The following is a 16764-nucleotide window of genomic DNA, read 5'->3' as shown; positions in this document are numbered from 1 at the left end:
TGGCAGTTTTTCCCAAACTCTTCTATCTAGGAAGATAAAGTGAAATCTTGATCTGTGGACTCAGAGGGAGAGAAAAAAATCAGTGTATTCTTCTTAAAGGTAAATGCCCTCTAATGCGACTTGAAATAACTTCTTTAGTTAGCCTGAAGTATCTTGCCTAAATAATTCCAAGAAATCTGAGTGCTCCAGTGAAATCTGTGTCTCTTGAAGAAAAGGTGAAATTGTTTATTTCCAGTATTATGAAACTCTCCAGATAGCCAGGGGGGTGTAGGATATTCGAGCAACTGCTGTGTAGAGCCAATCATGACCTTCTGCCCACCAGTTTGGTATTCAGATAAAGAACATGTTTCTTGTGATAGATTTTTCAGTATCTGACCTGCTTTGGGGAATAAGCTGATCAGTGGAAACTCAGGAGTATTTTCTTCAGCACTCTTCACTGTGGGAACTAGAGGGGAAAATCTACATATTGTTAGAAGAAATCTGGTTAAATAAGCATAAGGACTTGCTATAGCAGCTTGTGTAGGTAGACTAAAGCGGAAGTTTCCACTCTGAGTACTGTATCGAAGCTCAATGAAAACTACTTCTATCTGAATGTTGCCTCTACTTTGAGATGGGAGTAGTGTCTGATACTCCCTAAGCCTGAAAGATCTATGACTGCTGCAACGGAAACTGGTGAAAAGAAAAACAGCTATGATAAAAAGGGATTTAATTATAGGCGGAGGGACTGTTGAAGGTGTGAAGTCATCAAGGGAAATGTGACGTGTAAACCAGAAAGGCAGTAGTTCAAATGTCTCAGTTATGTTTCACAGGGGTATTTGGAAACTGGAAGAGAGAAAGGGATCTTTATATAGGTCAAATTCTGCTCCATTTTGCTGGTGTAAACCTGGAAATCAACAGCTGACTCATTTAAACTACTGTAACCTATTTTGTCACGTTGAGATAGTAGGATAAGCATTGTCAAGGGCTGTTTTGCTCTGCAGTCAGGCTCCGCTGCAATCATCAATGGTTGGTCCTTTGCTGTGTCTTCCAGTCTTAGATTTGTAGTGTGCACAGATCACAAAGACCAGACTCAACTCCTCTGAAACTGTGGGACATAATAACCACCAACTTGGAGAATGATGAGACGAAGTGTACATCCATGGAGGCACTGGGACAGAGCCTGGAAAACTGCAGGAGGACCCTGGGTATGGAAACTGTGGTTAGTCTATTGTCAGCATCACGGTAGCAATGGCCATTTGATGCAGTTCTGATCATATGTTGTGTTGCAACACCCCGTCAAGAGGCTGTGTTAAGACTGTACAGGTGCAGAGTTACAGAGATTACAGTTTTAAGACAAATGTAGCCATGAAAATTTTGTGTTCATTACCTCCTACAGAAGAGCAGACCCCTGCAGCTGAGGGGCTCCACCAAGCAGAGAGCTAACCTTAGGGGTGCCCTTTCCTTTGTTCCAAGGATCCTGCTTGTGATCCTTCCTTTTACTAGCCAAACACTGAGCCAGAGGTGTAAAATTCCTTGTGCTGTGAAAACCTAGGTCTGAGGAACTCAGACAGTAGTTTGCCAGTGCACAGCTGACTTACAGCTTTTAGGGTGGCAATAACAGTGAGGAAAGATACCATCTAATGAATTAAAAATTACATACGTATATGTGTATATACGTGTATATAAAAGTGGGTTTCCTATGAGCAGCATGTTTTGTATTAGTAACAAACGATATTTCCACACCACATCTTCTCAGGCAATTTGGAATATATTTTGGCTGTGTTTTTTCGGGCTGGAATGCTCCTGTCATTCCTTTTAAGTCTGTTGGGTTTCACTGAGATTATTAAAGGCAGAGCTTTGCCCTTCATTGCCGTAAGTTTCAAATTGTGTCCTTTTCTCCATAAAGATGGTAGCATCTTGCTGCTATTGGTGATTGGTGTTCAGGCTCTCTTGCAGGATAACTGCTTGTATGAAGCGGTGTTATTCAGAATGAATCGTGTGACCAAAACAGCCATTCACGCACTACAGCAGGAGAACACGCTGCCGGTGAAAGAAACCATGCACTACTTGCCCTTGGCCACCACACTGATGAGTGCAGCCCTGGTGCCTCTGCTGCTGCTACGTCATGTTCATCACCTTCAGTATTTTTTAGAACTCTTTCTTGTCCTTTGCCAACGTTATACATCTTTACTTCCTGGTAAAGGGAATGCTCTGGCATCTCACTACAGTATTTCTAAGAGAGCATGTGAGAGCATGTGGATAGGCTTTTCTTCTTTGATAGATTTTTGCTGCTGACAGCACTGAGATTGCCCTTCTTTTCATCTCAACAAGTCATGGATTTGTCCCCAGTGATGCCTGCTGGTCTGCTTTCCCTTGGAATCAGCTCTGATCTTAGATTCAGAGTTTCCAGCAGCTTGTATTTTCTTTTAGGTATGTCTGATGTTCCCCTGCTACAGTGATTTTTCCGGTTATAATCACAAAGACACGGCTTATTTCTCTATAATTAATTGACTTTCATGATCATATCAGAAATGTATCATAGATTTTCCATTCCCAGGGGCCTGCCAGGCCAAGGTTGAAAATCTGTTATTATACCTTGGAGAGGTCTTTCTGTGTTGCAGGCATTGCTGGATAGTTCTGCTATTACTCGTTCCCATGTTAATCAAGAATGTTTCTTCTGAATTGAAGTTCTGCATGTTTATACCAGTGTGGTAGAGGAGTCTCTTCCCATGCAAAGATGTTCTTTGACATACTGCCTAGTGTCTGGATTTCTCATGACTTGAGCTGCGATCCCAGACAATGTATAAGAGGATCCTTCTAGGCAGACAGAGTGTCCTGGGTTCAGCAGTAGCAGTCATTTTTCTCCTTCTTAGTAGCTGGTGCAGTGCTGTGGTTTTGACTTTCAGCCTGGGAACAGCACTGATAACACCGATGGTTTTAGTTGTTGCTAAGTAATGTTTAGTCTGACCAAGGACTTTCTGAGCCTCATGCTCTGACAGGGAGGAGGGGAAGTCAGAATGAAGCAGGGACAGGACACCTGACCCAAACTAGCTAAAGAGGTATTCCGTACCACGGCATGTCATGCCCACTATATAAACGGGAGCCAGCTACCCGGAAGGGCTAGATCACTCCTCAGGTCAGGCTGGGTGTCAGTCAGTGGGTGGTGAGTGTTTGTATTCTCTTCCCTTGTTATTTCTTTTATGATTATTATCACTGGTGGTAGCAGTACTGTTTTCGTGTCATACCTTTGTTACTGGACTGTTCTTATCTAAACCCATGGGAGTTACATTCTTTCAATTCTCCTCCCCATCCCTCCAGGAGAAGGGGAAAAAGGGGGGGCAGGGGGGAGTGAGTGAGCAGCTGCATGGTTCTTGGTTGCCCACTGAGCTTAAACCATGACACAGAGGAATGAGGTTGTTATCTTTGCTGTCTTCATGCTGCTGAGTCCTTCCCTGAGTAAGGAAATTGCTATGTAGCTGTAACTGCATTAAGTGTTTTGTGGTAATGGCTGATGGCTACTCTGACATTTGTGCATTTCAAGGAACTGAAGAATTTACGCAATAGCCACACACAACCGTTTTTCAATGAACAATTTATTCCTACTAACTTCAATTAACACAGAAAAATTAATGTTTGTTAAGCAGTATTATGCAATTCAGTGCATAGGAAATATATACTGTTTCCTGTTAGCCCTCTTAAAAATAATGTAAAAAAGCAGAAAAAAGGATGTCAGCCACACAGTCACTGCGGCACACAGAGCTCCAAAGGGGGCATCATTTCCCTCCACAGGACAAACCCCAGCCTCATCAGCATCATGGGGAATTTGGCAATTCACTTCAACAGGATACAGATTTGGTGTCACAGAATCACAGAATCCCAAGGGTTGGAAGGGACCTCAAAAGATCATCTAGTCCAACCCCCCCACAAGAGCAGGGTAACCTACAGTACATCACACAGGAACTTGTCCAGGCAGGCCTTGAATATCTCCAGTGTAGGAGACTCCACAACCCCCCTGGGCAACCTGTTCCAGTGCTCTGTCACTCTTACAGTAAAGAAGTTCTTCCTGATGTTAACGTGGAACTTCCTATGCTCCAGTTTACACCCATTGCCCCTTGTCCTATCACTGGATATCACTGGAAAAAGCCTAGCTCCATCATCCTGACACCTACCCTTTACATATTTGTAAACATTGATGAGGTCACCCCTCAGTCTCCTCTTTTGCAAGCTAAAGAGACCCAGCTCCCTCAGCCTCTCCTCATAAGGGAGATGTTCCACTCCCTTAATCATCTTTGTGGCTCTGCGCTGGACTCCTTCAAGCAATTCCCTGTCCTTCTTGAACAGAGGGGCCCAGAACTGGACGCAATATTCCAGATGCGGCCTCACCAAGGCTGAGTAGAGGGGGAGGAGAACCTCTCTTGACCTACTAACCACTCCCTTTCTAATGCACCCTAAGATGCCATTTGCCTTCTTCCCTTGTAGATATGCCACAAGTGTCATCCTTAAAAGTTTTAACCACTAACATATGGTAAATTTCAGCACAATTTTCTAAGGCACGGTCATGAAACTGAGTCCTGCAGAGTTGCCTGTTTGAGGCTGTCTTGACCTAAAAATGTTTTTGCTTGTCCTTGTCTGTTCTTCTCATGGAAAATACCTCCAAAAATCTGAATGCTGGGTATGGAAAGCAAACACAGAGACTTGTCTGCAGCAGAGTGCCTCTGGCCTTAAAACAGAAGCCCTGAACTAAAAGACTGGTTGTGAAGCTGCTGCAGTGAGATGAACACTGCCATCTCTGGTGATGTTCAAGGCCAGGTTAGACAGAGCTTTGGGTGGCATGGTTTAATGTGAGGTGGCCCTGCCCATGGCAGGGGGGTTGGAACTAGATGGTCTTAAGGTCCTTTTCAACCCTAACTATTCTATGGTTCTATGACACTACATGCTATGTTTGACACCCACTATCAGCCCAGCAGCTTGCTGCCAGTGCAACAGCACTAGTTTCAGGGCAATCCATGGCTTTCCACACTGAGGGAAAATCATGTGGTGCTTCATGCTAAAGAGTAGGCAGGTATTAGTTTCTGATTCTGAATGCTTCTCAGTAATTGTGTGAGACAGCTATGAGACCAGCAGAGAGGCATCTCTCTCGAGTAACAGGCCAGCACTTGGGCAAATCACACCCCAGCAGCAGGATGGGGGTGTGTGTCACTTTTTCTTTCTTCTTTCCAGAGGTACTTGGAGGCTGCCAGTCTTGCAGCAGTGCCTTCTCGTGTTGACCTGCAGGACTATGACTCTGCTTATTTGGGGAGCAAAGCCCCAGAGGAGGAGTCTTTCAGCCATATTTATGACAAGGTTCTAGGGTTAGCCCCTGATCTGCCATAGGCTGCTGACAACGTTTTGGACCCTGGTGAACCCCTCCAAGTCCAGCTGTTAGAAGGGAACAATCTTCATTTTCCAAGCGAGACAAACAGGGACAGATGGTTTATGAGTTTGAGGCAAAAAGAGGAATAGGTAGGAGCCTAGTCGGTTTCAAGGAGACTGCAAGGTATGGTGATACTGGCCTTAACTGGCAATGAGAAAACAAAGATGGAAAAAGCAAAATGTTGGACCCTGCAAATCCTTTATTCCTGGCAGATGAAAATCCCAGCACGGCCAGTACCATCCAGGAGAGGGTACTGAGATCTCATAACACTCAGAGGAGCCTGACCACCTTACACAATCACTGGTGGGACTGAAGAGCAAAAGGCCATCATCTCTCCTGCATCCTCCCACTCTGGTCAGAAATTATTAACAACTAGTCAAGCAGTAGCAGTTGTTAATTCCTCAAAATAACCCAATATCCGTTAACAGAGAGGATTCACCCAGTACTGTTTTGGTTGTTCTTTTTTTGCCACAGGGCACCTACCACCCTGTCAATGGTCTGTTTAACAATGACACTGTTCCAAACACTGTTCCACAATATTTCTCCTCTGGCGAGCAGAATACGTCAGTTCTCATAGGCTGGAACATGTAGAATACCTCCACCTCCCATAGACTGCCTCCATAGTACTGCAAGGATTTCAGTTCTGCTCACTTTTAAAAAGCATTTTTAATGTTAACAGGTGGGTGCATGACCTTTGGGAATAAAACTGGGGGAATTTTATTTTTTTTACTGAAGCATACTGTGATAACAGTGTTGGGGTATTTTTATTTTTTTTTTTTAATTGTGGTGGATTTGGATGAAAGCTAGAATACAGCACCACAGGTTTGCTGCTCAGCCTTTGGAAAGTCAGGGTGGGTGCTCTGCCTATGATGATGGTTTTATAGCTGGGAACAGCTGATAAAGTTGCCCCTTCACTTCTTTATCTTCCAGGACATGGACTTTTTGGGTGACCTGCTCTCCACAAGGGTGGCTCTGCAGCTAGTTCAGGATGGGACCCACTGCCCATGCAGGCAGCTGGGGGCAGTAGTCCCAGGAGCTCAGCTAAGCTCAGACATCTTCTTTGAAATTTAGCAGCCTTCACTTTGGTGCCTCCTGTTACCATGTCTAGCGCTGGGACTGGCTTTTCCGGTTTCGTGACTGTTTCTGCCTGGCTTGGGAGAGCACCTGTTCTTTCCTAATGCTAACCATAGTCTTAAGCTAAGCATCTTGGCTTTCTTCAGAGATGATGGAGTATACCAGCAACATAGTGATTTACTGCTGGTGAAGACACAGTTCAGGTCAGAGGAAGGCTGCTGTCAGGTTAACTTCCTTGACCTTTTGGATTCTAAATAGGCAATTGGCCATGTGTTGCAAATGACTAAAGAACTTCAGTAATTTCATCCTTTCCACCTGAGTTATGTTATGAATCCTGTAAGATCATACATTAATATTTAACCACGCTTTCTGAGCTGGCTGGTCAAATGTCATTTCTGTGATCTAAAAACTAACGTTCATACATTAATGTTTAACCACGCTTTCTGAGCTGGGTGGTCAAATATCATTTCTGTGATCTAAAACTAACGATGTGGATTGCATTTTATCTCTAGTACTTGCTGTGTAGCATCTTGCAAATATGAATATTGTTACACAGATTCTTGAATACTGAACTTATTGATGAACCTTAATTCCTGCTGATCACAACAGATCCTTTGTCATGTTCAAATGTGCTCCAAGAGAAGATCAGTATCTCACTACATAAAGTCAGAGAAAAAGGTAACATGCCATGCCTTGTCGGTGGGACTGAGAAGAAAGTGGGAAAATGGTGGGGGCTGTACAAGTCCACATACAGATTTTTCAGTAGATCTCTAGCTCTTTAAATACAACAGATAAGATGCACAGACATTTGGCAACTGAGTCCTGGGATCAGCTCTTTGCTCTCAAGTGACTCAATCTGCTCTACTTCTCCACCAGAAAACATACACTGTTCTCACACTGCTTGTTGGGGGTTGAATTTCTGTTGGAGAAGAAGTGGAAAGCATAATATTTATTTAAGATTTTGCATTCTACTTAATAATATTAATTAAGCAAGCACTCTGTTAATCTCTGTTCAGGGTGCCTTTGTATTTCACTGATCTTCACAACATCTATGAGTCTTCAAATAGTTTCAAGAAGCATCAGAAAGGAGACTGCAGGTTCCTGCAGGGATCTGTGGTTTGGGGAGAATCTGTGACCATGCAAATGCTATAGACAGTATGGTTTGTCTGGTTGAAATATCAGATTAGGACAAGCTGAGTGTTCTCCTCAAAATCTGCATGTGTGACTTGGGTGCAATTGCAGAATTTCATTCTAGAAATGGAGGCAGAATGCCTAGGAAGAACTTGGAGTGACACCCTTTTTCAATCACACCTCCCTCCATTGTGCTCAGATACTAGAGGGGCTGACAGCTGTCAAATCAAGGCATGAGGGCAAACAGAGTTTAAGCACATGCATAGCAGCTTGGCATTTGGAATTTGTTGGACAACATCAGAACATGACTTCTTTAGTCCTGCAGGAATTACTGCCCAAAGATGGAGAGAGAAAAAAATCATTATGTAAACAATTATTTCATCCGTAGTTTGTTCATTCTTATCTTGAGCTGATTAATAAGTAATCTCATCTCTCAGAAGTAACAGGAAAGCACTATTGGCTAATTTCATTCATGTGCTTTGAATTCACAGCATATAAATAAGGGTGGATTTACAGGTCCAACATCAGGCTCTTCTGACACTTGAATTCACTTCCTCAGCCCACCATGGAGCTCCTGGGAATGACCACTGTTTTCTTGCTGATCTGCATCTCTTGCCTTCTTCTTGTCGCCACATGGAGAAACATCTCACAAAATGGGAAGCAGCCTCCTGGTCCCTTTGCTCTCCCCCTTGCTGGAAACATACTCCAGCTGAACCCAAAGAACATGCCTGAAAGCCTGAGAAAGGTAACGGACTGTCTCCTTCTTTCCTATGTTGTCTCCATTGCTTATACAACAACGTGAAGTCTAGACTGTCTCAATCTAATTCACAAGCTTAATTTACATTGACCAAATGTGAGACTCAAACCAAAACAAAAGGTTTCTCAGAAATGCATGCTTCTGAAATCTATGTATTCCAATGATATTATATCTAAGTCTATGCAGTGCAAGTCTAAGGCTATATATCTGCAATGATCATATTACTGCTGAGCCCTGTGCTGATTTCATGGCAGTACTGCAATTTGCAGTGGATTTGCAATCAGGGCACTGATGTTCTTGCTATATTCACTACATTTCTGCAGAGCCCAAATCCTCTTCATCAGTACAAGGCTGCAGTGACTCTCCACTGATTTACTCATCCAATTTCCAGAGGTCTGGGGCCAGGAGATTTTAGGGACAACTGCAGTATACTGTTCTTCGTGTTGCTCTTTCCTACAGCTTAGTGAGAAGTATGGTCCTGTCTTCACAATACATTTAGGCCCACAAAAGGTTGTGGTGCTGTATGGCTATGATGTTGTGAAAGAAGCTCTGGTTGATCAGGCAGATGACTTCAGTGGAAGAGGCAACCTACCACTCCTTAAAAGACTCTTCAAAGGCACAGGTTTGTCCCCAGTAATGCTATAAAACAAATCTAATGCTTTCAGTGTTTCAGCAACATTGAGGAGGAATAGCAGAGAGGGCAGGGGAGGAGGGAATGGTGAATTTCATTTAATAATTTTAGCAATAAAAGACTAAGAGTCCAACTCATTACTTGGACCCTTGAGTAAAGTGGTCCCCTGGAGAACTCTCTAAGGTCCAAGGCTGGTTTCAATGAGTGCCTTTCTATTTTCAGCATGCTTCAAATTCTGGCTAAAATTTTGCTCATCAAATATGACTCTAAGAACTTAGGTTCATTCTCCCATTTCTGAAAACATGGACAATATACACACAACTTAGAAACCAATGAAAGGAAAGTCCACAGGCAACAAAGATGAGATAATACGGGCTGTGCCAATCAGGGACGCATTCAAGATTATGCCTTGTACTTATTCACTAGGGCAGTTCCAAGAATGTTTTGTGCTGATTTTCAGTGCCTGTGGTGAAGAAATATTCAGTAAAAGTGCTACTTTCTTATTTACAGCCTAACAGATCTGTTTCCTCATGGAGGACTATTTTCCCTTCATCAGGTATTGTGACCAGCAATGGGGAGACCTGGAAGCAGCTCCGACGATTTGCACTCACCACCCTGAGGGATTTTGGGATGGGGAAGAGGAGCATTGAGGAGCGAATCCAGGAGGAAGCTCATTTTCTGGTGGAGAGGATCAGGAACACACATGGTAGGACTGGGCTTTGTGCTTCCTGGGACACCCTGCATATCTGCAGTAAGACGAGGATGGTGTAGTGCTGCTTCACCAAATCTGTGACCCAAGAAGTGGGCATATGGCTGCAGTTTCTGCTCCCTGCTCCAATAGCCAATGTTACCACTGCTGGGAGTGGGTCAATCAAAGACACTGTGAGAGTATGGAGGGATAAATATGGGAGACTGGTGTTAGAAAACATCCTTTAACCTCCTCTGTTTGAGGAACAAGACTGAAAGCGGTAAAGGGAGTGGCTTGGCCCCAAAGCCATTTGGTGGAATTCAGCCATGCAGACAAGGCTGCGGACTGCCACGTAGCCAAGCATCGCGCACTTCTTTGCCTTGTCTCCTGAATCTCTAAGTGGATCTTGAAGAAATCGGTGATCAGAGACCTCATTTACACGTATTTGGGTCTGGGTCCACTCCATCTGCATACCTGTGCTATCAGAACTAGACTTTGATCACAGGCATATGGATCCCTAGGAGAGAGTTATACTATTGAGGTTGCACTAGTAGAGTTCATAAACAGGGTGCAGTAAACTAAAGAAATGGCTCAGGCAAAGTCCTTCTGGTTTCATTTGGTTTTGGTGGTAATTTTTAGGGCATTTCTAATAAACTGTAAGTTCAGATGATACAAGACAGACTTGTGTCATCTGAAAAGAAACCAAACACCCCCAGACCAATGTTGTCCTGGGAACAGGTCAAAAGAGATACTTAAACAACTCATACACGGAAATTAGTTCACTTCAAGTACAGAAGGAAAAATGGAGTAAGCCCTTCACCATCCTTTCAAAAGACTGCAAAACTCTGGGTCTCAAGAGGATACAAAGCTCCCTGTAGTGTCAGAGAAGAGGAGGATACTTGAAATACTGAAAGCAAGATACCTCTTTTGTTTGTTGTTGCAGAGAAACCCTTCAACCCTGGCAGATTCCTGATCCATGCTGTTTCCAACATCATCTGCTCCGTTGTCTTTGGAAATCGGTTTGACTATGAGGACAAGAAATATTTAACTTTAATTTATTTGCTAGATGAAAACAATGATCTCCAGAGCTCTATAGGAATACCGGTGTGTACAGTTATATTGAATACACTTGTTAATAATTAAAATATTTTATTAACAGATACATAATTAAAGATAACTCCAGCTGATTTTTAACTGGAGTGGATTCTCTTAAATTTGGATAAATTTTCTGAAAGCCAAAATGGCAGTTAAATGACCGATTTCTGTTGTTTCTTCTTGCCTTATGGATCTGCCATTGTATGTCCAAAGAAGGATAGAATTGCAAAAGTTGCTCAACTGACATCTATCCTTCACTATAGTGAAACAGTAAAGTAAAAGGCATTAAAATCCAGTTGAATAATAAATCTCCCCAAAAAAAGTGGAATTTTTCATAGTTAACAGTTAGGGAACATTTTATTCTATCCATATTAATCAGAATGTGCTTTTCCATCATTTTATTTTTACAGCTATACAATTTCTTCCCAACTCTCATGGAGTATTCCCCTGGGCCTCATAAAAAGATAATAAAAAATACTGAAGAAGTTGATAAATTTATTTTAGAAATCATAGCACAACACCAGGAAACCAGGGATCCAAGTTGTCCTCGAGATTTCATTGATGCTTTTCTTAACAAAATGGACCAGGTAATGTAACAGCTAGAGATTTATTGGCTTATAACAAAATCACCACTTGAATAAAACCTTCTTGCCAGTTGTGGCAGGGCACTAGGCTTTTGCAAATACAAGGGGAAACTTGCTTTTCTTCATGCATCAACTTCATTCTATCCTCTCCACTTTCTTATCTAGGATTTTTAAACACAGAATTAAAAATTACCGTCCAAAGTTCATGGAATTCCATGCTTTTCACATATTAAAAACTTTTCATGCTTTTATTTACTAAAAATGCCGTCAGTGCTGGTGTTCTGAAAAGCGAGGGTCATATTTGTGAAAGCACATGAGATGTGTTTAAAAACACACATTATGGGTACAGGACGTTCCTTTTTAAACAAACTGCTTAGGTTTGTCATTCTGAAAACATTCTGCCAAATCTTCCTCCAGGAGAAAGGGAATGGTCACTCAGAGTTCACCGTTGAGTCCCTGACCAGAACCACAGTCGACTTGTTCCTTGCAGGATCAGGGACCACCAGCATCACCCTGACACACGCACTTCTGATTCTCCAGAAATACCCAGAGATACAAGGTAATAGAAAAGGAAATAAATAAAACCTTTAGTAGGTCGTGGGATCAGTTTGGACAATTCCTGTCACTACCACATGTGGCAACAGATCCCTGACTAAGCAACCCTTCATTTGCAGTGTAGACATGTGTATTAGTCTAAGTTCTATTCACAGAAAAGAGATACTACCACTAAGTACATTCCTATATTGATTGTTCGTTAAAAGCAATTTTTGCTGTAAATATGGGGAGAGGTTTAGGCAAACAGGTGTGGGACTTGATCATTCGACACATACTTATTTCCTAACAGAGAAAGTGCAGAAGGAGATTGATCATGTGATTGGCCGAGACCGAAGCCCCTGCATGGCAGATCGGATACAGATGCCCTACACAGACGCTGTAATCCATGAAATCCAGAGATACATCGATTTCCTTCCACTTAATGTCCCACATTCCGTGATCAAAGACACCAAGTTCAGAAACTATTTTATTCCGAAGGTATGAGAGGTTTTTGTTATTCACATATAAACAATATTTCAATTTATTAGGAATAAATCTTAAATACTCTAATCAGACTCATCATTAAAGTCCACAAAAAAAAAAAAAAAGCAAGTTTCAGATTTTTATTCATTAAATACTTCTTTGAAACTGGTTAAATTTTGACCACCCTTCTACTAAGCTCTGATAAATTCTCAATGCTTCTTTGCTTTAAAATATCTCCAGTGTAACTTTCTTCTCTCTTTGTTAATTCAGGACACAATGATATTTCCTCTGCTGACTCCCATCCTACATGATAGCAAAGAATTTCCCAATCCAGAAAAATTTGACCCAGGACATTTCCTCAATGCAAATGGTACATTTAAGAAGAGTGACTTCTTCATGCCATTCTCCACAGGTAAGATCTCTTTCTATTTTATATCCTAGATCATCCTCCCCTAGGACCATTTTGAAGATTTTTAGTGGCTCTGTCACCAGGGCCTGTACAGTGATGTCTGATGATCCATTAGAATCACTTCTGGGCAGCTCTGATCCCTGTACTACAGTTTCAGTTGACTTCCCTTTTTAGCAATCACAGAAACTCCTCCAATGCACTCTGCAATAACACGTGTAGGAAGTGGGTCTCATCCACACAACTCTCTCTCCAAGCACGAAATGAGAAACCAAAGCCTTCAAACTGCCTTTGCCCACTGAGCACTCTTTCAATGTTCTTGACACTTGACCTAGTTTAATTTGTTTACCTAAAATGCTGCATGTCCATTCTGAGATGCCTGAATTTTCACTGAGCAATGGTTAAAAATGCCCCTCTCTCCCCTCACTTTTGATCATTTTCCACTTGCAGGAAAACGCATCTGTGCAGGAGAAGGTCTGGCCCGGATGGAGCTATTCATATTTCTGACATCCATTCTGCAGAACTTTACTTTGAAACCTGTTGTGGATCACAAGAAAATTGACGTTACCCCTGTAATCACCAATCTGGCAAATATGCCTCGACCTTATGAGGTCTCTTTTGTTCCACGCTAACCAAGTGAAGACTGCTGCCACATAAACGACTGGTGAAAGCCCTGACTGAATGACAGTAATTTCTTAATCTGTTAATACTGAAACACTCAGATCATTTGATAGATACTTTATAGAGAGAAACAATCTCAGACAAGAAAATTGTATGAGGCTTTTGTAATCACCACAGCTAGCTCTAAACAAGAGCCAGAGTAGGCATCTACACAGGGAACGAGACAGCTTCCTGTGCAAGAAGAGACAGGCTCTCCTCTGTGCCTTCCCCTCCTAGATGAGGTTTCTGACAACCTGACAAGTCAGTGTGTGTGGACTAGTGCTCTGAGAGCACTGCTGCTGCTGTCCCTATTACTTGATCCTCTCAGCACAGCAGGACCAGACACCTGTGCTCCACGGTTTCCACAGACCCTGCTTCAAATATCTCTCTCTTCTGTATTTTCAGTTTGTTCATGTCCTGTTTGTACTGCAAAGCATAAACCAGTGGGAATGCTTCTGTTAGAAGATGATCATTTCCTGTATTCTTGCCCCAGTCCATATTGTCTCCTATGGTGGGGATGGAGTTTAACAATGACTGGGCAGATGGGTCCTCTCCTGTGTGATTATCAGGAAGTTTTGTGAAATTTCAATTTATATTGCAAAATAAAGATGTAGAATGCTGAAATGTTGTTTTTCTATGATCCCAGAAGACCACCATTTAGTGAAAAACCTGCTTCTACAAAGCTTATAATCCCAAATGTCTTGTACATATCTGTTTTATTCCACTCATTTAAATACAACACATTGTGTCTTGAAGGCTGAGCCGGCCAATGGCCTATGAAACTTCCACTGTCAGTAGCAATGTGGGCAAAGGCTGGACTGACCCTACAAGACCTACCAGAACCCCAGCTGTGATTACAGAGCTCTCCTTTGTGGCAAGAGAGGGCAAATTAAATACTTGGACTCTCCCAGTGCCATTTCATAGCTGAACAGCAGCTTGCATCTTGCTATTATTTTATGAAGTATGTAAAGATCACTATAGCATCTTACACACAGGCAAAATAAAGAAAAAGAGTTTACATGAGTTGCCAAGCATACAGGTACAGATGTAGGACTGGCATATCCTAATTAATCACATTCCCTGTGATGTATAATTTATAGTGATCACAGTGAAGACAGAGAACTGAATCTGTGCAATGTCAAATTGTGGGGGATTGGCTTGTCGAAAAAGTTCACGTTCCCATCAACAAGCTGAAACAAGACATCTGTGTAGAACATGGTGCAGACTTCTCACGACAGATAATGAGGAAATGAAGGACACTGGCAAACAGCAGCATACTATGACCAATCACAGCCAAGGACACTAAGCGAAAGTGCATGAGAAAGAGGATGGGGGGGGGTGCATGGTGTAGCTGCAAAAATGTAGAGCTTATGCAATGCCTTATTTGTGCCAGAACCAATCAAGTGCCTAGTATTTGCATATTTACTGTTATATTAACCAAAGGTAGAAGCCCAATCAACAAAGCTTGCTGGTAACTCATACTGAGTCGTCCAAGTCTTCCTTTCACGACAAATGGTGACCCCGACGTGATACTTGTCTTCGCTTGGATGGTAACAACACCACGGCCATGAAAACTGGCACTTGGCTCCGATTTTGCCCTGGAGGGTCAAAGCGGCGCATTGCGTGAAAGGACGACCGTATAGACGGGATCTGGGTGCCGCTGGACTTGCAGTGGCTGTATCGACAGCGTTGCACCAAGGAGGAGGAGCAGCCGAAGCCTCGTAGGGCAACAGAGCTCGAGCACCTTAAAAGGGGTATGGAGAGGCAAGCTGCCCTAAATTTATTAAATTGCTTTTTAGAAAAGCATGGTATTAAGGAGAAGGACTTAATCCAGGGGGTTGGAGAAGCCTTTGAACTTGGGACTTGGGAGAAAATCGCTAAGGAAGAAGTCTCTGTTTTATGGATGTTTTCAGTCCTTAAGGTGAAGGGAGCAACCTTTAAAGAGACAGACTTAAATCTAATGTTGAAATGGTCGAAGATGCATTATTCAGAGACTGATAAGTCCACCGTATCTGAGGTCTCTTTGTGGAATGTTGTATGAGTTAAGTTGTGGGACGCAGCCACAAAAGGCAGTGACACTGTGTAACATTTGTTAGTCATTTGGGGAACTATTTTAGAGACGTTAAAGTCAAAAGGTGAGATCGTGGAACCCAGTGTCCCCCCCCCCACCCCTGGCCACCCCTGAGCCTCTGCCAGTTGCCGCCGCGTCTGCAAAGACTGAGGACAGAGGTGAAGACAGTCTTTTTGACCCAGACCCTATTGACCCCAAGAAGGAACCTGTGCGTGCTCATCAGGCTGCTGTTGCTGCTCCTGAAATTCTGACGCCTGTTAATTCTGATGCTGACCTGGATGATCCTTTTGACATGGAGCCGGAAAGGAAGCCTAATTTATATCCCCCAGATCCTCATGATAAATGGGCAGCTGTAAAGGGAGAAGCGAGATGAGTGTGGGATGCAGATGTATTGTGTGCTTTCCCTGTGACGTATGTGCTGGATCAAGACCCGTGATGGGAAGGTCTCTCGTATGCCCTTATCAGGGGTATTGGGTGGACTGTGGCAGACCGTGGACTTGGGGTCCCATATACAACTCATTTAATACAGTCTCTCTGTGATACTCATGTACTAGAAGTTAGCAAATATGTCTATGATTCTATTGATGCTTGGAAACCTTTATAGATATTGCTGGCCACTTCTTCTGACATAGGCTGGCCACCTGTGTCAGAATGAGTGTGCATTTTGGTCAGTATAAAAGCCCAAGCCTCATGCGATGTGAGGGAGGCAGAGCCTCTGGGGGGACGCTCACTAGGGCTGAGCCTGCCACCTCACACTGCGATGATGCTTGTTGGAGCTGGTTTCCTGATAGTCTTCACAGAGTCCTTGTGCCACGTTCTGTACATGGGACTTTGTGGTGCGAGTAATGATTGTCTGGATTTTGTGTTTCAAATATTGTAGTTGTGTGAAATGTGCTTGTGGGATCCCATATGCATATGTATGTGTGTGTGTGTGATGAGGGCAGATAGTGTTCTATGTATTTTTTTTTGTTATCGTGTTCATGTAAAAGTTTTTAACAAGTAGCAGTTTAACATTTCAGGCAAGAAAGGGTTAATGCAAAAGTGCGGTTGCTGACAGGTATTTATGGCTGCTGCCGAAGCAGGCAGGCAGCTGTAGCTGCTGCCGAGCAGGCTGCTGTTTGTAGCCGTACAAAACAGGGTGAACAACTTTAGAAAAAAGGTAAAGTTGCAGAGCACGGGTAGACAAATGCGAATCCAAGTGATAGACTGGAAATATATTCAGAGAGAGGCTCTGTCAAACAATGATTTTAATTGTTCG

General features: G+C 42.9%; 1 protein-coding gene across 1 annotated transcript; it reads left to right on the top strand.

Annotated features, from left to right (window-relative positions):
• Positions 1–8103: 8103 nt before the first annotated feature.
• LOC136010505 (cytochrome P450 2H1-like) lies at positions 8104–14059 on the top strand. The gene is made up of 9 exons (XM_065671806.1): positions 8104–8342; positions 8814–8976; positions 9542–9691; positions 10617–10777; positions 11179–11355; positions 11770–11911; positions 12197–12384; positions 12640–12781; positions 13226–14059. Exons 1-9 carry the CDS (start codon positions 8163–8165, stop codon positions 13405–13407), a joined length of 1485 nt encoding a protein of 494 aa, XP_065527878.1. The 5' UTR covers positions 8104–8162; the 3' UTR covers positions 13408–14059.
• Positions 14060–16764: the final 2705 nt, after the last annotated feature.

This window comes from Lathamus discolor, chromosome 3, assembly GCF_037157495.1.
Source record: "Lathamus discolor isolate bLatDis1 chromosome 3, bLatDis1.hap1, whole genome shotgun sequence".
Classification (NCBI taxonomy): Eukaryota; Metazoa; Chordata; class Aves; order Psittaciformes; family Psittacidae; genus Lathamus; species Lathamus discolor.
This window is presented reverse-complemented; position numbering and strand designations above follow the sequence as displayed.

Coding starts and splice junctions, on each gene's coding strand:
- LOC136010505 (XM_065671806.1), top strand. CDS start 8,163: ATGGAGCTCCTGGGAATGACCACTGTTTTCTTGCTGATCTGCATCTCT. Junction 8,977..9,541: donor AAGACTCTTCAAAGGCACAG/GTTTGTCCCCAG, acceptor TCCCTTCATCAG/GTATTGTGACCAGCAATGGG. Junction 11,912..12,196: donor GAAATACCCAGAGATACAAG/GTAATAGAAAAG, acceptor ATTTCCTAACAG/AGAAAGTGCAGAAGGAGATT.